This window comes from Eleginops maclovinus, chromosome 4 (genome assembly GCF_036324505.1).
Source record: "Eleginops maclovinus isolate JMC-PN-2008 ecotype Puerto Natales chromosome 4, JC_Emac_rtc_rv5, whole genome shotgun sequence".
Lineage (NCBI taxonomy): Eukaryota > Metazoa > Chordata > Actinopteri > Perciformes > Eleginopidae > Eleginops > Eleginops maclovinus.
This window is the reverse complement of record NC_086352.1, coordinates 6,505,066-6,528,271: the sequence shown is the minus strand read 5'-3', so window position 1 is coordinate 6,528,271 and position 23,206 is coordinate 6,505,066. Positions and strand designations below refer to the sequence as shown.

The 23,206-nt window shown below is 41.8% G+C and overlaps 1 protein-coding gene across 1 annotated transcript in view; it reads left to right on the top strand.

Moving 5' to 3' along the window:
• The window catches only part of ntrk3b (neurotrophic tyrosine kinase, receptor, type 3b), a 221,978-nt gene extending 199,506 nt beyond the window's left edge, over nucleotides 1-22,472 (top strand). Inside the window, 4 exon segments of the mRNA XM_063880534.1 lie at nucleotides 255-274; nucleotides 277-497; nucleotides 15,407-15,565; nucleotides 19,727-22,472. Of these exon segments, the coding sequence (XP_063736604.1) occupies nucleotides 255-274; nucleotides 277-497; nucleotides 15,407-15,565; nucleotides 19,727-19,912 (586 nt within the window). The 3' untranslated portion in view covers nucleotides 19,913-22,472.
• Nucleotides 22,473-23,206: the final 734 nt, after the last annotated feature.

Here is a 23,206-nt window from a genome sequence, read left to right as displayed (position 1 = left end):
TTGATTTCATTATTTGGGTTATAATGTTACTTAATTCATTTAGGATCAACGGCGTAATCGAGTTCAAAGTAATTGAATCAAATTAAAAACCTTATTCCTCTTACTGTGTCACTGAATGCTTCACACACAAAGCAAAGTGTAGCCGTATACTTGGCAATAAACCAGAGTCTGTTTCCCAGTCCTGCAAATATAACCCCAGAGACCTCATCAGTGTCAGTCCATCAAATCAATCGGTTTTTGGTTTTGTATCCCAGAGCCCACGGTCCAGACGCCATGATCTGGTGGACGGCCAGCCGCTGCAGTCCAACGGGGAGCTGGGTCTGTCTCAGATGCTGCACATCGCTACGCAGATCGCCTCGGGCATGGTGTACCTGGGCTCCCAGCACTTTGTCCACAGAGACCTGGCAACACGCAACTGCCTGGTGGGCAACGGCCTGCTGGTGAAGATCGGAGACTTCGGCATGTCCAGGGATATCTACAGCAGCGACTACTACAGGGTAAGAGTTACTTATTCATGACGGTTATTTGCCTTCAAAATACTCCAGGCTTCTCAGTGTTCAGACAGGGTGATGAAATGAAAAGAAAAGTGTTGTTTTGCTATTGTTTGAATCAGTTTTCCAAAGTTGCATTGCCTTAAAACCGTTGTTCAAATGGGACCAATGCTTCTTTTTGGTCCGTCTAAGTACCTGTTGGTCTTCATTAAGCCTCTCCCTGTACACACTTTACATAAGGGTCATTAGCATTTTAACAGCTCAGGATAACAAAAACATCCTAAAAGTTCAAGTATTTATATCCATTCTTACTGTTTTGCTCCCTTTGGTTCTTCAATAATGTTTGGCTTCTTAGTTTCTAGACATTTGTTAGCAGTGGTAAGTAGGCTGCAATACAAACCGTAACATTATGGATTTCGCAGTATGGACCTCCAAAATCACAGAAAAAGCAACATTTGATGAAGTATAAATATATGAAAAGGTCCTTTATCCAGTTTTGGTAAAATCCCACCATGGGGATGCCGGATAACCCCCCCTTTCAATTCAAATGAAGGCAATCTGGCTCCAAAAATATCCTTAATCAAACAAATCCGACCCTGATCATCTATGTATCACCTTTTGTTCAGCAAATCTCATCACAAAATCAAAATGATCACAGTAAGTTGCTTTTTCCACAATCGTGCATCCCTAGTGATTAGTAGTGACACTTCCTATTCTTTTCTCCTGGGACTTAAAAGCGCTCCCCCCCCCCCCCCAGTGCAGCCGTCACGGTCCTTCGAGGATGTTCAGGGGGAGTTAGTAGAGGAGATGATCCAGCTGAGCCCCCAGTCTGATGCTCAGAGTCTTGTTTGCATATCTTCAGCTTCATGTCCTCTCTGCTGTTTAACACGATTAGGAACTCTGCAGAGCAGGGGGGGGGGGGGCAGCGGAGGGGTTTATGTTGCTGAGTGGATGAGTGGATGATGTGGAGGGATGCATCGAACAGCCCGGTGATGTGAAATGACTTTAGGTGCGTCTGATTTTGTTTTCCCAGCGTGGCAGCTGGGCCAGTGCGGACCGTGCTGGGGGCAACGCCAGCAGTTATGAAGCACTTGCCTGCTGGGTGAGCAGCTCTAAATAATTTGTAAAGAAGTTGGAGGATGTCTGTAGAGTTTGGGACAATATCCTCCGTGCACACCATCTGTGTGTTCAGTGTGTGTTATTAAATCTGTTCGCCCTGTGGAGAGACAAGTGTCAGGTGTTTAGTTAGGACAGAAAAAGGCCAGGTTTGATTAAAATTGGTCGTGCATAATTCCAATCTCTTATTACAGCAGAGCAGAATAGGGAGGCTCTTAGGACCAAACTCTATATATCTTAACAACAGTATCAGCTTTAATTAGGTCAAATAAAACAGAACTTATTTGTTGTGACAGTTACTCCAATTTAGAATATAATAAAACGTTTATACAGTTCCATTAAAACGGTTCTCTAAGAAGGTGAACTAAAAGTTGTTTTATACAAACATAAGAAGATAGAGTGAAACAAAGCAATAAAAATAATTTGAAAAATAAAGATAAGTATATAAAACATAGGGAGTTGAAAAAAAGATCAATAGTTAACGTTAAACTGTACGACAAAAAGGTGGAGTCAAATTGAAAGTATTTGTGAGAGTTACTACATTTTAGAATTAAAAAACAAATAATCTCCAATAAAAGTTAATCATTTAAAAAAATACATACAGTTGAATACAAACCTAAAAACACTAAATAAAAAAGAAAAATATTTGTTTTTAAGTAAAATAAATAATAATCAATAAAGTAAAAATGTGTATTAAAAATATTTATTTTAAAAATATTGTTTTATTAAAATATAAAATAAAATATATAAAAAATTCATATATTTTTAAATAATAATTTTACTGTAAAGTAAAAACGTGCACATTAGACAATATAACAAAAATAATATTAGTAATAATAAGATATAAATGCTTAAGTGCAAAGTTAAGGGTTTGTTTGTCTTCTAACGGTGGAATTATATTACATTTGTATATTTCATAAATAAATCCAAGAGCTGCTTCAGAACTGAATTAAATTGTGTGTTCATGTGAAGCTATTTAAATGAGGGAATATCAAAGAGGTCCCTCATGCTGTGACATGAATTAACAGCGTTTTCATTTTGCAGCCACTTTCTGAAATGTGATATTAGAGCTTTATTGCTGGTTTAGCATCAAGGGTTTACAACAACAGCGCTCACAGTCCCGGAGACTCATTATGAGCTCTGTGTGCAGGACAGGAAGCGGAGGTTCAGACGCTGGCGGCTTCACGTCGGCCAGCTCTGACTGAAACCAGCGCAGATCGGATGCTTCTCAGCTTGCATGAAGGGTGTTGCAGCATCCAGCCCCCTCGTTAGTGTGCATGCATTGACTTTCTTTCTGTGTGTTTCATTCAACTTATTCAACATTAATATGTAGAGTCAGGTCAGTCAGAAAGCCCTGCGGTTGAGTTATCCAAATACATCGTTTAACATCCAATTATAAAGCTACATAACACATAAACTCACTACAGGAAACACCCAAAAGACCCCAAAAAGCATACAGGGGCCCTTTTAAACAAAGTCATATATATGGGCTTAAATAATAATACAATTCCAGATAATACAAAAGTAAACAAGGAATTATAACAGAATTACATCAGAATACCATTTTATATTTACTATCTTGTCTGAAGGTCATCCTCATAATATCAACATTTCCCAGTTGTCTTTGAAACTCTGTGTGGTGCTCATTGTCGGAGCCTCATATGCACGTTTACAGAGATATGTGTCTATATTTCTGACTTTATTTTAGATGAAATATTAGAAAACCAATGAGCAATTAAGTTGAGGTAAACATCCTAGATATGGTACGGGTCTGACCCCTGCTCATGAAGGTATTCTGACATTTGCAGGGCTAAAACCTCCTCCTCTCTGCAGACACGTTACTGTTTCCTTCTCCTCAACGCTCTCAAACGCAGCTTACAAAAGAGTCCGGACAGTTTTCAAATTCTGAGGAATCTGGGAACTATTTAAGTAGAAAAACACTTCTTCAGTCTAAGAGACATATCTCTACGTTTTAACAGGACTTTCTTTGTGTAATTTGACCTTTTTATCCCTTCTTACACTTGTGTCTATCTAAATATTACTAAATCTTGCTATGGCATTAAAGCATATCTGATTTGTGAGTCAGTAAACACTTTTCATATTGGGGGAAATTGACAGAATGGCCCAAAAAAACAAACATCACCAGCCATTTTTTGAGCCCACTCAAGCATTTTAATGACCATTGCACATGAATTGCATACGTAACTCCAAGTCCTTACAATATAACCTCCACATACTGTGTGTGTGTTTATTGTGGTGGTCCATCTAATTGTCTCTAAAGTCTCCGTCACAGCTAATTGAGCCAGCAGGTTCTCCTCCTTATAGGTTAAATGCTTCACCAGTTTGCTCTTGTCTGAACAGTTATAAGCTTCTTTCTTTGCAAAATGTAAACACAACATGTTAGCGGTGCAACGAGCTGCTGTGTTATGCAACCAGATACATCTTAAAAACAACTACAGAGAGGGAAAGTTTTGCCAGTGAAATCATTGATTGAATAATGAACTGATCCTACACGGGCTGCAGTGAGGAAGGATCCGGATGTTGGATTGTGCAGAAACCAGGAGAGTGTTTGTCGGAGAAAAAGACCAGTGTCGGTTTGAATTTAGTCTGGCAAGTGTGTGTGTGTGTGTGTGTGTGTGTGTGTGTGTGTGTGTGTGTGTGTGTGTGTGTGTGTGTGTGTGTGTGTGTGTGTGTGTGTGTGTGTGTGTGTGTGTGTGTGTGTGTGTGTGTGTGTGTGTGTGTGTGTGTGTGTGTGTGTGTGTGTGTGTAGCTGCTGTTGGTGCGCTGTGATAGCATCACTGCCCGCCCACACAGAGGAATATTGACAGAGCCCACAGATAAGGAGCTCCTAACAGTTTTGGACGCTTTCCCTGTGTTGAGTGATTATAAATAGCAGCGCCCTGCCAAGAACACAATCCTCCCCGTCGCCGACTCGTCCTATTGACGCTCGTTGAATCCCGAGACACTCCGCAGCAGGGGGGAACATCTCCAGAAAGAAATGTATATTGTCCTAAATCACACCCATCTGTCATATCCTCCCGCTCCTCCCGCTCTGAAAGCGCTTTGTGTGGTTTTCAAACGAGACACCTGCAGAACATGGAGGCCCACGGCAGCACGGCGCCGGCTCCGTAGCTGTGTTATAGCAGCGCCTCACATTATTTAGGTAATGTTCTCCTGACTTCAGAGGGTGCAGCTCTGAATTATGCATGCTCAGGAAGGTGTACATGACAGTGAATGCTCAAAAGGTGCCTATGCATTAAAGTAGGACAAACATTCTGACAGAAATGTTGCAGGAACATCGTCTAAGGGACAAACTGAAGAGCTCATGCCATTCGATCACGGTCTGACTGATGTTTATTAACCCTCATGCCAGAAACGCTTTATAGTACAGCAGGTTATGGTATGTAAAGCTCTTTCACTTAACCTCAAAGGGCCCCCACACATCATATACTCGGGTCGTTACTCCATGTTCAGATTTTTGATGAAGGAGACGTTTAGTTACCACCGCCTCTTTCCAATCTTCATGTTCTTCAGCCAACGTGACGTCTCATGTCTACGGAAGAGGATTCAGGATTAGATCAAACCAAAAGTGATTTTCTTTTTCAAGTTTTTAGAATTAAGTCAGAAGTAAGAAAAACAAAAGTCTGAATTTTGACTTTTTTCTCAGAATTTTGCCATTTTTTTGGGAATTCAGATTTTTTTTTCCTCTAAATTCAGAATTTTTCTCATAATTTTAGATGTTTTTATTAACATTTTGAATTTTGTTCTCTGGATTCTGATTCTGACTTTAATCTCAGAAGTCAATGTCACCGGTAAATCAAAAATAAGTCACTTTTGGTTGAATCTCCAAAACTGCTTCACTTGTGGCCCTAATCCTCTTCTGTACATGTTTAATCACTGAAGCACACGGCCTTCGAAAACGCCGTTGTGTCACAGTAATTACTAAACTGTGAGACCATCTCCGATTGACGATGTATATACTAATTATTTATAAAATAGAGCCGGTTCCACATGTGACAGTTTTAACCGCAGAGCTAAAATATATAAAGTGGAAACACTGCACAGACCTTAAGCTCTGGCTAACGTTTGCCTAAAGCTAAGTAAACAATACATTTCTCATTTCACCAAAGACTGATGACAGGAGAGATGGGATTGGTTGTTGGTCCTCACCTGACACCTGGATGTGAACACTCCAGAAAATGTGGCATGTGTTTCCCGCCTTATGCGTACTGCAGACTTCTCCTCATAAAGGAAGTGCCAGAGCTACACCCTGATGCTGTCAATCAGCAGCGCTCCTTAAACATCATTATAAGTTATCTTATTTTCTCACAGTGTAATGACAGCTTTCTTTCAATTGAATGTCTTCTTTACTGCAGCGCGGCACAATACGCATTGCAAGAAATATGACGGCTCTTGACAGCTAATTTCCGTCCGTCATTTTCCCTACAACACCCAGTGACATTTGTACGATATTAATTAGCAATGTTGAATCGAGGGTCTGAGAGAGCCGCTCCCATGGTGGTGACATGGCACTTTAATTTGTGTAAGAATCCAATTCCTGGTGTCGTGAAGTAAACGTCTGTTAGAAATGTGTCTGAAAGCTGCAGGTATGTGTAAGTTATGAGCAGGGATATATATTTTCCTGGCAGAGGAGGAGATGAGGAGGCTTTGCTTTATTTTTTTTTGCTGGAGAATATTAAAACTTCTGCAGACTTTCCTCCGGGGACTTGCTCACAGCCTGAGTGTTTTCATTTAGCAGTGGCAGTGTTTTGTTCTCCAGTCCAATGAGTAACACTGTCTGAATGTAAAGGAGGGTGTTTAAAACGGAGAGTCCAGCCACCCTTTGTTAGGAAACAACAATTACAGCGTTGGGCTTGGAAAACAAAAATAGTTTTAAAGCCAGATTTTTAAATCAGACTAATGGCTATCAAACTCTAACAATGTTCTGATCTAATGACTCAGTTTCAAGGACTTTGTGTTCTTTGTGCCTCTGCCAGCAAGCCTCTGCCTACCTGCTCTGCTTTGCTTTGAAGAAAAATGGTCCCCAGGTTTCTTCGGTTTCCAGGATCAAACAGACATTCCTCTGCTGCATTATTTATCAAGCACAAGCTCCTCAAAACTGTATGCGGCTCGGTGCTAATGAGTACACAGGCCATATTTATTACTGCTGCATGAAGGCAGGAACAACTCTGTTGTGCCTCTCTCCTTGGGCCATGTTTTTTTCCTCTTAGTCTAGCACTCCTGTCTTATATAATCACCAAGTTATTGAGTCATAAATCCAAGGAATAAAGGAGGGGCTGCTGTTTTTCTCAGAGGGAAGTCTGGTTTCAGGTTGCAGGAATACTAGTTCAACACTCAGAAAATATGCTCGGTTACGGTCTGGGCTGTAGCTCTATGAGGAGATCCGTGTTGCATGTTGTTTGTTTAATCCTAAGTGTGAAACTTTGTCATTTTGAGTATGCTACCTTCCTAACGTTAGTATTTAACCCAAGTGATACTGTGCCACAGAGAGGTGGCCTCACTGTTAGCCCCCCACTCAGTCGAACGATGCACTAAGAGAAAATAGATGTCAAAACTGCGTTCTTCATTTCTGAGTTTTAGAGTTCACTCAAACAAATCCTTGATTTTCAAAAATATCTAACTTGTTTGGCCATATTACAGACAAAGGTTCAAACTAATAAATACCTTTACTCAGGTAGTCAGGTGAAACCACATGAACAAAGCTCTTTATTTAACCACCTCCACATAAGACACAGCTGGGGAGGGGAGGTGACACAATGAGCCAATCAGACACAGGACGGAAAACAGGTCAAGAAGAAAATACAGTTCAAAGTAAATCAGGAAGATATACACACACAAAACTAAAACCATGTCAATCATACGGAGACCAACAGGTGCAAAAACTGCAGTTCCAGAAACAATATAAAAGTGAAAACACAAATTTAAACACGCAGGTTAAGAAACATCCTCACCAGATTAACTAAACATGCACAGCATTCAGAAAACAACAACTCCACCAAAAATCTACATAAACCAACCTTTGCAAGAAGCTCACAACACAACGGAGACCAGGGGACACTAAAAAGTGGTGCACACAGCTGGGACCGGAGCGCTTGGGTAGTTTCAGTATCATAAAGCTGGACAACTGCCTCTGTGGGCCGAGTGAGTCTGTCTCATAACTGGAAGTGTTTGTCAGTATATCTGAAGGTTAGCTACGTTAGCTGGCTAGCTCACAGCAGATCTGCAGTAAAATGAATTTCCTGTTCATGTGATTCAGAATGTCTGGAGTTCTTTTAAGGACACAGCTTGAGTCTTGTTTTTCAGTTAGCACTAAATCTATCCCACGTAAAAGGCACTCTGATACATTGGTTGTGATTCTAACAGCATCACAGGCCAGAGTTAATATTCAAAGTGTCGGTTGGAAGCCACAGCGACACTAAGGAGCCACCCATCTTCATATTTAATTGCTCCAGTTGGACCTGAGAGATAAATACTGGAAATATGTGAATGTGGAAATTGCATAGTAGCAACAGTGAGTGTGTTTTTGAAATCCTTCAGAAACTTTCACCCCCCACTGGCGTGCTGCGGCCAGAGTAGATACCACTTTATCTCCACTTGCAGCAGCGCAGCAGGTAGAACCCTAATGGACATCATAGCCTCTAAAAGTGAACTTCTGTTCGCTGCTGTTTGAGCGGGGAGAGCAGAGATAGCGGCGTGGTTAGAGCAGGGAAAGGGAGAGTGTGTGTCGATGGTTATCTAGGCCCTTTAAGATGTCTAGGTCCTCCCAGTGCTCCCTGCAGGCCACAGAGCGCCCATCTCAGAGCCCAACTGGGCCAGTAATCTATCCCCCTGCCATGCTGCTGTGCTCTCCACGCCGTTAATCCAATCACTCCCCTGCCACGGTGGGACAGGCAGAGCACTAATCCAGTTTACACAGCAACAAAAAAGCCCCAGACTCATTCCTCACTCCCCGCAGAGCATGCCGGCGTCTCCATGTGACATTGAGTGAGAAAGATGAGGATAATTACTGGGGCAATTATTTTATTTTTATTATGTCTTTCCCCCCATGTTCCAAGCTAATTGCCATGGCCTTGTGACAAAAACCCAAGGTGATAGCATACAATCATTTGGGAAGCAGAGAGTCAGCCAGTTTTAAAGCCCTTCGCCACAGCGGCAGCGGTGGAATCATTAGTATGCATCTGATGAGGTTTAGCCTTGCGTGCAATGGGCTGGGTGGACCTCAGATAAGTCATTTAGACTAACAGGAACTTAATTAATTTTGTTTAATCTTTGTAAAGCTCCACAGGGGGACAGATTGGTATACAGCCCCTCGCCTGCTCCTCTACTTCAATTTCAGCCCACCCTGCTCGGCTCGGAGCAGAGGTTTTACACAACAGGGGCGATATTGGCTTAATGTTGTGTACAATACTAAAACATGTCATGTCTAATGAGACCAGGTGGAGTACAAGTCAGTGTTCATTGGGCCATTATCTTGCAGTGGAACCCCGGGAAATTAGCGTGTGGGTTAAGAAGGGAATCAATCAGCACGGTCTCCGGGAAAGACTTGGTCTCTCAGAAAGCTGAGGTAATAAACCGGACAAAATATGGCGATCAGACCTGCCAAACGCAATGAAACTCAATCCTTTCTGTCTCTGGAACTACAGTGCTTGGCTCATCATCATGTACTGGTTGGTGTAGCACTGGACCACCTTTCTTTTGCAGTGTACAATCCTGAGAGGATAACCAGCATTACAGGAGGTATACACGGGTAGCACATGCAACTGCATCCGTGCATGCAGCCAGTTGCTCCTTCTAGATTTGTACTATTTTCAACTTTCTGATTTGACCCTACTTACTTCTCTTAGGACCCTATCAGGCTGTTAAATCTCTAAACTGTCATGTAGAGATGTTTAGTTCACGTTTTCCTTCGTTGATTTGGCACTGTTGTGCAGCAACCCCATTGCCACCTTGTTTACACCAGGAAAAAAGCTAGTCGAGCTAAAGCTGGCTAGCATTGGTGTTTGAGATAACAGCTATCCCCAGTATACATGTCTCCCCCCTCTCATCATGCGCAACATAAGATCACTGGCTAATCAAATTGACGAGCTAACAGCGTTAGCAAGGAGTCAGACAGAGTATCTGTAGTGTAGTTTAATGTGCTTTACGGAAACATGGCTGCTCCAGGATATATCTGATGACAACGTCTCCTTTGATGACTGTGTAGTACGACAAGGGTTGCACCGAGAGCTTGACCATGTCTTCAGCATGAGCCCTGAGTCTTTAGATGATCCCTGTGCCGTGGAGGACGTCCTGCCTCAGGTGCAATCAGCCACGGGCAAACATAAATTGTTGAAGACTGCAGTGCTGAGGTAGCACGATGTTGAAGATAAAGGAAAGGGAAACCATCCCCACCGTCACAAAATTCACTCTTTAACGGGCAATAAATTCTGTTGGTGTTCTAGACCTAAAGAAAGGGCACCTTACCAGAACATCTCTCAGATTGATGTTTACTGTAATGACAGTTTTATCTGTGCTAGCACTGAAGAAAAACACCAACAGCTTCGATTCGAGGTGGTGGAGCTTCATACTAGTTTGGTCTGTGAGTGGGGGGGGAGGGAACATTTGGAGGGAAAGGATGGTTCTCTCTTTGATATTCTGCAAATGCTTCACATGCCTTTGGGCAAGTTTTAGTGAAGCTGTGACTGGAGGACTTTGGGGAAAACGACACAAAAGTCCCTTCCTCACATTACAACGCTGAGATACACTTTGTTGAGGAGAGCCCTGAGTGGGATTAGTAGAAACCTGATGTTGTATCAATGTGAAGCAGGGTTGAGCTGAAATGTATTGTGCAACCATTAGCCAATAACCAACCATGGTAACCAACACCCCCCCCCCCCCCCCCATGTGAATCTCCTTCTACAGCCCCATTGTGTTTTTTTAACCAATCCCTTCACAGAGGGGCGTGGCCAGCAGCAGCTCATTAGCATTTAAAGCTACAGAATCAGCACTTTAGTAACAGGGCTGAAACAGAGGGGTTTATGGGATGCTTACAATGATCTGTTTGGTATGTCAGCCAATCAGAGACATGTCCTGCATATATCTGAGACCTGTAATATACAGGGGAGCTTTTAAGATAAATGAGAGGTAATAAGAAGGTTGAACACAGTGTGCTGAGAAGTGAAAGGAATAATGTATCTGTTATAACAAATATGACCTCAAACTCCTCTTATTTATACCTAAGTTTGAAGATGTTTTTCCTGAATCCAACTTGTTCTAAGTAAAGAAAGAGTCAAAGGTGTGCAATCACTGTTTTTATAGATTGTTTTTAAGTGAGGGGGTAAGGAACGAAATGATGGCCTCCATTTGTTTTGCTGAAATGCTCTTAAGAGCTGAGGTTTGACTGTGGAGGTTAATGGAGTGTGCCACTGATTCACAGTCAGCATATACTGTAGGTATTGTTCTACAAAACCGTCTCTAATAGTTTTCTTGACCTCCAGGCCGTGTGTACAAATATCGATGTGTGCTAAATGTGAGAAAAGGCCTTATCTTACTTTCATTACAAAGTACACAGTGTTCTTTAAGAGACTAGTGAACAAGGGGTTGCGAGAAAAAGCGCCAAGGTCCAATATGGCCTGAGGTAGTATCAGTGTAGCTTTAATATCAGAGGGATACAACAACCTTGAAGTCATAACAAGCCTCACTAACCATGATGGTGCTCTTCTGCTCGACAAGGTCTCAGTTTAACAGTTATTTAAAGCTCTTTGTTTTTTGGACACTTAAAGTGACTCTTGTAAAAGTCACGGCCCTAGTTGTTGCTTCGACTGTTGTTCCATATAAGTGTGAACAAGTGTTTGTAACTTCTACATAGCTAGGCAAGGCTGATGTTAGCTTGCACATTTGCTGCAACCCCTTCAGCTAAATTCAAAAGTACAAGCGGTACAGCAATAAGATATGAGCAACATATCTGACCTGACAATACACAAGGATGATTAACAATGACGTCACGAGGGGAAGACCATTTTAAAAATGACTTTTCGTGAAAGGTATTGTCGGCTACATCACCAACTAACATTGGCTAGATTAGCAAAATGGGAAACGTCTCACTGATTTCAAGCTATGTCTCTGTACGAAATCGGAAACACATAAGTCATGCTACAGTAACTTCCTGTTTACACCCTTAATTGCTTTAGGCAACGAATTTACACATTTACAATTCAAAGCATTTCTAATGAGACTGCATTTCAAAAGTTGTAAGTGTACACAAAAGTGGCTTTTTGGTTCATACCCCAGTTAGAGTCATGTTTGGGTGCAAGGTAGGTAGAGCACAGAAACAGAAAGTCCAGTCATCCTGCCTCAATGTTTCGTTTGTGCTCTCCAAAGTGTCTGCCAATCCCCTTACCACTTATCTCAACTCACGTTTGGTAACACATCCAGATGCTTTTTACAGTGACTGTAATGGTTGACATTTATCTGGGCTGTTTGTCTTGTAAATGTGAGAGTCATCTGCATAACAATGGTATTATATTTAGTTTATCGTCAAGATGTGAGCTACTGGAAGGGTATACATGTTGAATACAGAGGGGCCAAGAAGAGACCCTTGGGGGACTCCTCTTTTTCATGACTGTTCATTTTAGATTTGAGCACCAAAGAAGAAAAACACTTTTCTTGGAGATATTATTTGAAATAGAACGGCTGTGCCAGAGAATCCAACGCCATTTTCTGATCCGTCTAGTAACTGTCAACTATATCAAACCCGGGAATATGAAACAGCAGTATTAAGATCAAGACTTACCATGGTTGGTTTTAAATAGATGTCCTTTACTACCTTCATAAGAGTTGTGTCAGTGCTATGACTGTTTGTAACTCAGAGCTTAGAAAAACATTGACTAATCAATTGATGTACAAGTAACTGGTGCAACCCAATGCAGGACTTTAGAGAAGGTTATAAATAGAGGACAAATAAAGGCAGACAAACAGAGTCAACGTACTCAGCAACAAATTCGATGAAGTGTACAAACTAGAGGACGTTCTGTATAAACGTGCAGGAAGAAGCAACCTTTTGGCAGAATGACAAATCTCTTTAAAACATCCGGAAGAGTCATGAGCTGCGTGGAGCTGACACGCAGAGATTGTGTTTGACTTTCAAAGGAGATGTGCACTGAGCGCGCTGCAGAACCAGGAGGTAATTAGCAAGACTTGAGATGATTTTATTCCTGTTTTCTCTATCCTTAAAATGCCACACAATGCTCACAGCTGAAGGCACACAGATGTTGGAGCTGGTAAATGGAGTTGGGAGAAGTGCATATTATAATTAAATGAATGTGATTTTGCAGTAAGCCAGAGGTACAGAGCGTAGGAACCATGTGAGGGCGAATGCAGCGAGAGGTTGTCCTAATGATGAGTATGTTTGACTGTGTTTTAGATTTTGTTTGTCTTTGAGCTCAGAATATGTGCAGCTCAGGAGCTGAAATGGCTGCATGGATTTAGGATTGGATCTTTGGATCAGTGAGTTCACGAATGGATGAGTGGTTGTGATGATGGATGGATGATACATGATTGTTTGATAGGCGGCAGGAGGAGCACTTCCACAGACTTAAAGATAACCTCCAAAAAAACTCAAAAATCCATCTTATTGTTATCATGATTCAAACGGGGAGATACAACATGACATCAAATAAGACAATGACATAAAAAATCACCAAGGGAAGAAGTGATGGGGCAACAAAGTCCATACAATGAGGAGATCATGTACTGCAGTTGGGTTGGATAATACGTGTTTGCTTGAATTATTAATTGTATCAGTTATCTTTTTCTCAAAAGGGTAAGAAATTAGCTTTTTTTTGGTTGGTTGGCTGGTTGGTTGGTTGCTTGTTTGCTTGGTTGGTTGGTCAGTCGGTCGGTCGGTCGGTTGATTGGTAGGTAGCTTGTTTGGTTGGTTGGTTGGTTGGTTGGTTGGTTGGTTGGTTGGCTGGTTGGTTGCTTGGTTGCTTGGTTGGTTGGTTGGTTGGTTGGCTGGTTGGTTGCTTGGTTGCTTGGTTGCTTGGTTGCTTGGTTGCTTGGTTGGTTGGTTGGCTGGTTGGTTGCTTGGTTGCTTGGTTGCTTGGTTGCTTGGTTGCTTGGTTGCTTGGTTGGTTGGTTGATTGGTAGGTAGCTTGTTTGGTTGGTTGGTTGGTTGGTTGGCTGGTTGGTTGCTTGGTTGCTTGGTTGGCTGGTTGGTTGCTTGGTCGGTCGGTCGGTCGGTTGGTTGATTGGTAGGTAGCTTGTTTGGTTGGTTGCTTGGTTGGTTGCTTGGTTGGTTGGCTCCACCACCCATTATTGATATTGTTGTGAGGCGTGCATCAAACAACGTGCTTTAGGATCTAGCTGTATCTGTTTATTTAACAGTCTAATCTCAGAACACAATGATATTGAGTTAAAGGTAGAACTGTCCCAAATCCTTTCTTTGAATGGTTTTGGACTGTACACATTGAAAAGCACATAAGATCCTATTAAATCAACTGTAGTCTGTAAGAAATGTTGCATTTAGTCTCACATGGTTTATTTCTTTGCATTCAATGAAAGGTTTCCTGCTTCTCATCACTAAGACAGGAATTCAAAACCTCCCTCAAGATTTCATACTTTTGATTTTGGGCTCGGTTATCAAACAGTTGATCATAAATATAGTGTATAACTTTCTTCCTTAGAGAGGAATCTTTCAATAGTATATTTTTCAAGTGATTAATATACAAACCACTCCAATATATTGGATGATTGAAAAGTGCCAACCATAGAAGAGATTTGGTGTTAGGAGAGATAATCACTCTTGGTTTTGAAACCCTTTCAGAAACATCTGAAAAACATGCACTAGCAGAATAATATACAATGGTTGCCAAAAAAAGTATTGATTTACTTTTCCCAAATTGCCAACACGCCTGATTTTGAAGTTGTTATGCTCTTAGGATTGAAAGAAACCACAGCAGTAGTTCAGCATGCTGTTACAGCTGTAGCTAAAGTGAGATCTGTCGATGGTGTACTCTGACGCCTGAGCTCCACAATCATCAAATAATAATGTCCAAGGATTCTGAACTTCCCTCTTATTCCCACATCACTCTTGTCCACCTCATTAAAACCCTGTCACCGACATGAATGGAAAATAGATTTTAAAACAATGCCTGCTAATGGAAGCTGAGAGCGAGCATGATTAATGAACGATTGTTGGATCGATTAATATCCAGCCTTAGAGGATTTACAGCACGCAGACTTCATTTCATGTGTTGCTGGTTTGGAGACAGCCATACTTCCCCCTCTCTGTTGGTACCTTACTTAATAATGCATGAGGTTTACGTATCCCTATGCAGAGTTCAAACATGTTAGCATCCACATCTTAACTATGAGCAGGCATGCAGCAGTTTTCTTTACATTGGGGTTTATTTCAAAACCCTGATTAGACCACATTCAATTCCCCGCTTTGAGGCTTCGATCCCCCGTTCAATGATTCTGCACAGAACAGATTGCAGATTGCTGTTTTCCATCAAGAACAAAGGGGTGGTTTTAATACAATAAACTATGGAATTGCACACACTGTAATAGATACAGAGCAGGTGGCAGATAAGTCAGCATTTACCTGTTTTGCCTCAGTGTCAACACACAGCTGCACTTCACACATTCATGAGATGTTAAGCCCGTCGTATTGGTTACATGCGAGGACAGTTAATCCCCCGGCGCCTGGGAGCGGTGTTGATGACTGGATTTTCTAATCTGTGCTTTCAGCCACAACATTTCGTATGTAATAAGGATCCCCTGTCTTTGCCTCTCCTCAGGTTGGAGGACACACCATGCTACCTATCCGCTGGATGCCCCCAGAGAGCATCATGTACAGGAAGTTCTCCACGGAAAGCGACGTCTGGAGCTTTGGAGTCATCTTGTGGGAGATCTTCACCTATGGGAAGCAGCCTTGGTTTCAGCTGGGCAACAATGAGGTAAAAGAAGCATTTATATAAACGTTGACACTGGATTTAGCATCCCGGTTGTTCCCTCATCAAAAAGCCACTGGGATATTTCCATTGGATTCTCATAGTACAGAAAAAGACTCCTTTACGGTTATGTTAATGCTCACCTCAGGCTACAAAATGACTACATCATGCTCATATGAGATCACCACCGCTAAGCTAAAGGTGGCGGATTTTTGGGCCGTGATGGCGTTTGGTTGTCTCCTTTAGACGCTTGTTAGCAACCGCCATTTCTAGGACACATAAGACTACCAAGATATCCACCTGTGGGGTATTTACTGATGTATTTCATGTCAAAAAGGGTAAATTTAGTGTTCAACATGAGCATCTCTTCAGCTTGTGTTAATCACAGACCTTAGTTCAGGCTTATTTCCAAAAACACATTCAAAAAAGGATTGTCTTCCAGGCAAGGGAACAGGAAGTGGTAAAACGCTGACTCATATTGGGTTGAGGACTCATTTCTGCAGCACTCAATTGGATTTAAATGAACACTGCCATTCTCCATCTTAATCTACTGCCTCGTGTTCCTTTTCTCTCTCTGAGACCGGCGCTGGTCCAACGAGGTGATAAATGAATGCCGCTCTGCCACCAGACAAGATGCCACGTTACATAACACCCATGATGAGTTTGTTTTTTCATTGGAGGCTCTGCTTGGAATCAATAACGTTCAATTAGGTTTACTCTTGTAAAGCGGGGCATATTGAGAAAATTAAATTGACCTAAAATAATAACCTGGCATGCATCGAACTCATAAGTATTCCAGTTCAAACATCAATAAGTTCTTGGGCCCGACACAAATCGGTATTTCCATATTCCTGCGCTTCTGCAGCTGAAAGATTTCTGAGACACTGTAAATGAAACACTCAGCTGATTAAACTGCACCGCCGAAAACCTTCTTCGGGACGCAATGAGATGAGCACGGCGTTACAGTGTGTCAGAGCCCCAAGAGTGAAACTCCACAATCTGTTTCTGTTGTAATTCTGTCTTCAGGTGCCGTTAGATTGGAATATTGTACTTATTATTCAGTTATTCAGATGTGTCCAACACATTACACTATAATACATTACAGAAACAATTAGGACTGGGTATAGGTGACAATGATGAATTAACTCTGTGTTTCAAACACGCCTTATCCTCCGCTGTCGGCTTCACTGCTTCTCTGTAAAGACATTTGAAACTTCCAAGCTGCCAACTAACCAATGCAATTTATTTCATCTACAAACAGCTCAAAAGTGCAATCTAAGACAGAATGGAGATTGGACGCCCCGATAAACTCTCTGAAGCTTGAGAATATGGTTTCAGACATGATACAGAAAGTATGTATAACTCATTTAAAGAACTGGAGAGACACTATCCAAATACCCTGAATCTGATATAATCCTAAGTACATGTTTTTATAACCTTGGTTTAAAATAGGAAAGATATCATACACACAGACAGATTACAAAGGAAAGTATTGGTTAAATGAAACACATTTCAGGGTAAAGGTAACTTGTTTGGAAGTCATCAGCCATTTGAATCTGTGTTCAAACCCACAGCAGTTGGTTTCAAATTCTATAGGTTTTCAAATCTAACAAATATCACGAGAAGAAGTGCTGACATATTCTCTTCAAACAGGCCTCCGCAATGGTGGTGCATTGGTTACATTTATAACGATACAGGCTGAACATGTGGGTTTTCAGTTTGCAATGGAAGATGTGTAGACTTCCAGCTTTCCTGATATCATTGAGGAGCTTGTTCCACCATTTTGGAGCCAGGATAGCAAACAGGCGTGTCTTTTTTGAGGGTTACCTGAGTCCACTTCAAAGTGACGGAGTAGCAAGCTAAAGCAGAGCGAATTCCACGTGTTGGAGTGTATGGTTTGAACATGTCCTGGATGTAGGAAGGACCAGATCCCTTCACAGCACCAGTACCAGTGTCTGGAAGCGTATTCTGCTGCAGAGTTCTGTCTGAATCTGGGGCGGGGGGCGGGATGGGTAATACATAAAGCACAGGACATTTGACTGAATAGTGCAGCCATAATAAACATTGTTTTTTATATTTCACACGGGGTAAACTAGATTTAAGTAAGCTGATAGAGAAGGAGATACTGCCAGGCGGTGAGAAACAGGATAATGTTAACCGCCCTGGAGCTGAACTAGATGATAAAATGTGGAAAGATATACTCCATGTGAACATTTTGCAGAAATAATGGTGCTACAGTACCAGAGGTCGAGGATGAACTAGTCTCCAAGTTTTCATATTCAGCAGCAGCCCTCCTGCCTCGCTCTCCGTGCAGCTGATCCTCCCTCCCTGCAGCTGAGACTCCCGCTGCTTATCTGTGCAGCGAGTTGCTTGTTAACTGGAGTAGTACTGCATTTATCACGAGCAATATGATCCCACTAGGGATCACAGAACTATAGGGGGACGAAATATACTCTTTGCTTTCACTGCCCCCCACTTCTCTGTTACAAACCATTGCTGTGTCCAAAGCCAAAAGCGACTGTGTATAGCATAGAAACAGGATGAGAGTGGAATGGACCTGTTCGCAGTGATTAGACTGGTACCAGATAAAATGGGGAGGGTTGTTAGCTGTCAATTAGCGAGGTAGCTTGTCTTTCCCATGTGTTAGCCCCATCGCTAGTGGTCCTATCTTCTATAATCAGTCTAGTAATAAAGCATGGTGGAGTTAGCAAGACAGCTAGCCAACCTTCGGACAGCACGCTAGTTAGGTAGCCTTCTATGTTAATCACTAATATTCCCAAATTGAGAACATTCGTTACGGGTCATGTGAACAGCATGTTATTCTCTGTGTAGGTTTTTAACACGACACCTGAGATATGCAGAGGTTGTTTAGTTTTCAGGAGCATTCTTTGGTATACGATGCATTCAGAATATAAGTCTTGAGGTTGTGAGCAGTTTGCTAAACCTCTTGCTGGTTTAAAGCTCTGTGTGTCAGACACGATTAGCCCACAGTTTGCAACACAAGGGTAAAACATAGTCTACATTTATGGTCAACAGGTTTCTAGATATGCCAAATTATTGCAATGCCCCTGAGCGATCCTGTGTTTTGAATGGTTAAACTCAGTGTGCATGTAAACATAGAATGAGTGGAATGAGTTTTCATTAGCTATGTTAACCGCTCAAAAGGAATATTGTCTTTTTGGAGAAAAGGTAAAACCACAATATCGGTGCTAATAAAAGAAGCCGTTCATGTTTATTCAGAGGATAATTACCTCACATCTGTTTCGGCGGAGGCTGTTGCCATGACCACTGCAGCCTTTTACTACTTGTGATTGTGTTCTGGGAATTGTGCAAAGAGAGGCTCCATATGTCTCTGCAGGAAGTGAGGCTCTGTCCCCTCTGTCTGAGTCTCAAGGCTGTCTGTCGGTGACAAGACGAGGTGCAACAGGTGGAACAATAAACCTGGGTTTTCCCTCTCGGTTGTTGCAGTTCTCTGTCATTGCAGGTGTTGCTGACCCTCTTGAGTAATAACCACACAGAAGTGATGTTTATTTAAGCACAGATTGGGTGTGTTGTACATTCTTTCCAGATAATTAGGCTTCAGAAGCAGCAGCATGAAATTGCATGACACCATGTCTTACAGGACTTCCTATTTACCTCTGTTTCTAATTAGACTACGTCTCATAACCCGAAAACTAACCTAATGTTTGATGTGGTTTCAGCAATGCTTAAAGTAAAAACAACTACCAAAAACCATATTTTGTGAAGTTTTCCAGTGCAGCGCCATCATGACACACACAAAGATCCCTATCTATTCTATTAGGCGACAGTGGCTTGGAATTGGCACACAAATAAAGTCAAATTGTCACAGCTGAGTGAGTCATCAGGCTAATTAGAGCTCAAGTCCAACAGAGAGATGATCAATCCCCCTGTTATCCACACCTCCAACATCCACCCCCGCACATATTCAGACTGTTGTTATTTTGTGGCGCAGAGATCTTGGTTCCCCTTTAATATTGGACACCTTTAAGAGTGAATGCATACTGTTTATTCTTTCATCTCAGTTTCATTAGTTCAAACCTCAAAGGACAGTCTGCTCAGTGTCAGTGGTTTCTCATTATGGGCGAACCGAAGCAATCAGTCAGTGAAAATGGTTTGTCTCACTCCACTGCCCTGTGTCCTCCGCAGGTTATTGAGTGCATAACCCAGGGTCGGGTTCTGGATCGGCCACGGATTTGTCCCAAGGAGGTGTACGACATCATGCTGGGCTGCTGGCAGAGGGAACCGCAGCAGCGACTGAACATTAAGGACATTCAGAAGGTCCTGTTCGCCATGGGGAAAGCCACGCCGGTGTACCTGGACATCCTGGGCTAGCAGCGGCCGGACATGAAAGAACGACTCACGAATCCAGGAATAACCAAACCAACCTACTCCACTGTCGAACAACACCTACAATGTTTGGGAAGGACTTAAGTGCCTGCAACACTTTTGGATATAGTGGATAAAACATATTCAAAAAACACGCACTTTTACATTTTGTTTACTTCCGTATAAGATGTACAGGTTTGAAGAAGAATTCTCTTTTCTTTTTTTCCCGAAAAACTGCAAAAATACACAAAAATGGAGATGGGAATAAAGTGGACTGGCAAAAGGAACAAGGCCACAGTTTGATTATATTACGGAGAGGACACACATCAGAGTTACAATCTATCCTGGGTTTGGTTTTATGAATATATATAGAAATATTACATATATTTTATATTTATTTCTTTTTGTCAGGGTGTTGAAGGGGTCCGCCAATGGTGTTGCATTAAGGGCTCGGCCCAAGACGTCACCGACAAACTATTGGGCGATTGGACGATGGCAGCCTTACTTGCACTCTGGTTGGCTGGCTTTGACGTTCCAATGGGAACTCTGCGAATGTGGAATAACACTGGATGGTTGAAAAAATCAAAAAGGAGCGCTCTGTAGAGGACCTACCCAATCAGACAACCGACAAATCTATTTTAATTTAAAAATAATGTACATATTGTAAAATTCTATGTGTCAAAATTATGTTAACTTATTTTTTTCGGGTGTTATTTTGGTTCTTTTTCTGACTGTGATCTGGGTGGCTAAAGTATAAAGCTATGGTATTTGTTTTCATCGTAACCTAGAGGGGATTTCTCTTGGGATGCACCTGTGTCAGTGCTGGTAAATTGTCCTTTGTGGTTAAGCTGAAGGGCAGTTTGAAAAGGCAGCTGACTGCGAATCACAGAGACTCTGAGCCATCGACACGACACTTTTCCAAAGAGGTGACGAAGCCTCTTGATCACCTCCCAGTTCATATGCTTTTTATGGAAAGAATAATGTGTTGAAAAGTAAAATCCTACACCACATCCTTCAAACACATCACACGCTTTGAGAAACTGTTCTGTCACTTTTAGGCGTTTTGGTGTGAAACTGCTTTTCCACGCTCAAGAAAACCTTTGTTGTAATGGAAAATGAACAAAGACTTGTTCCCTTTCTTGCTGAGAGTTTGATAAGATCCATACCACAGTTGTATCAGTGTGATATTAAGCTCAGGAGATGGTTAGCTTAGCATCAAGACTGAAAAAAGGGAGTTAGCTAAGAATTTGCATGCCTGTCTTTATCCATAGGTAACAAAAACAACCTACCTGTAAAAGGAATGTCATCGTTACGTCTTCCTCCGGACGCAAATGACATCCTTACCTGAAGCTAAGCAAAGCTAAGCTAATCTTATGCTTAGCTAACCAGTTGCTTTAGGTAGCCTTATATTTACAGACACAAGAGGTGGTATCAATCTTCCAGTCTAACTCTCGGCAAGAACACAGGTGAGCTCCTTTCCCCAAATCTCATTACAAACATTTGAGGTTAATACCAAGACGATCCCGTCACTTCACAAGAGAGAGAAGAAACACAGTGGCTGCTTAACTTGATAAAACAAAGACAAACATGCAGTTTTTATGATCCTGTGTGCTTTCCCGTCAGCTGTACCAGACTTACGGTCAATTATTCTTCCTTGAACTCGTGGCCTTTGCATGATTAGCAGAGAAGTGGTTTGACACCCTCCTGTTGCTTTGATAACATCTCTTCTGTTAAAGCCAGAGAGGAGCCACTGAAGCAGCTACATGGTACATCAAAAATACTAATCACTGAAGTGGATCAGCTAACCGTGTGGTTCTGCCCTCTCCATCTCTTTTCCTTTTTTTGGGGGGGGGGGGATTATTAAATTGAACTGAAGAGTTTTGTTCCAAAATGTGGCCAAAAAAGAGAACCTCCAAAAAGAAACAAACTTAAACCAAATGAAATTACTTTAAATGACTCGTTCGTAATTAAGTGCTCAGATCGAGTTCATTTTTGCAGAGTGGATTCTGTAGATTCCTCAGACACTGAATGATAAACCTCAGGCAACGATTTTCCTTTATGTTGTATCTGGATATTTAGTAGCGCTTTGGAGGGAAACTCTTCACATCTCTTCCTAGTTATCCTGATATGACTCCTCACAGTTTGTCACAGTGTTGTCTCCCCTCCCCTCGGGACGTTGTTCATCATTAATGACCATTCAGTTACTTTGAGTACTTCTACATGGCAGGCGGGATCAGATCCAACGAGTTACCCAAAGCATCGAGTTTTTGTGATTTCTCTCGTGGTAAAGACAAACGCTTAAAGACATTACGACACAGACCGTGAGCCTTTGCAGGGTATTGTAATCCTTTCATGGTGAGTTGAATATTGTTTAAAACGTTCTTTTGTTTTTTCTTTTCTTGGATGAACTAACTGAACACTTTTTGAAGCAAAGTTGGCATATTACCATGTACACATGTTACAGAATATAAAAATGTGGTATAACAACTGCAGTATATAACATACTGGTATTCCATGATAGATCTTTGTATTAATGTGACTCTCTTAAGAAAATGTCTTCAAACAATCAGACGATCTCCTTTTCCATTTTGTCCTGTCTTATAAAGATGTGTAAATTTGACTAAATCTCGTCTGCATCGAAATCTCTCTCAAAGCTGAATGCCGTGCGTTCAGTGAATGATCTGTGTTACCTGCTGTTTGTTCAAAGTGATGGAGAGCGCCTTTAGATGAAAGGCTGTGGTTCCAAGGGTGGGACAGGTCATCCTATAATCACAGGGTCAGCGGTTTTATCCTTGGCTTCTACTCTCCGCATATCGAAGTGTCCTCGAGAAAGATGGACAGCCTAATCAATACCTGTCTACACAAGTTTCTGTTGGAGTTTTTTAAATTGTAGTTGCTGTTAGACGTCAGATCTGCACGATATTGAAAAAAGACCCCACCAGGGATCACAGAGCTAGAAGAGAAGGGATATTTGTAGTGCTATATTAACACAGGAATTGTTTGCCACACGACATCAAGGTTTACCTGCTGTTGTGCAACGACATGCTTTCTTAAGGCAAATTATTTCCATATTGCCCATCCACTCAAAATTCCCAACCATTTGGCAGTCCCAGTGGCCTGACATTTGGCATGGAGGTCAAATGTGTTGGTACAAAGGTGTGTGTATGTTTTCATGCCAATTGGCAAAAATAGGGTAGGCACAATGAGTGACCTATGAGAAAAAGAATCCCTTGAAAATGAACAGTTTGTCGTCTTGTTGGAGCAGTTGATGAAATCTCACAACTCCCCCAAAAGCCTATT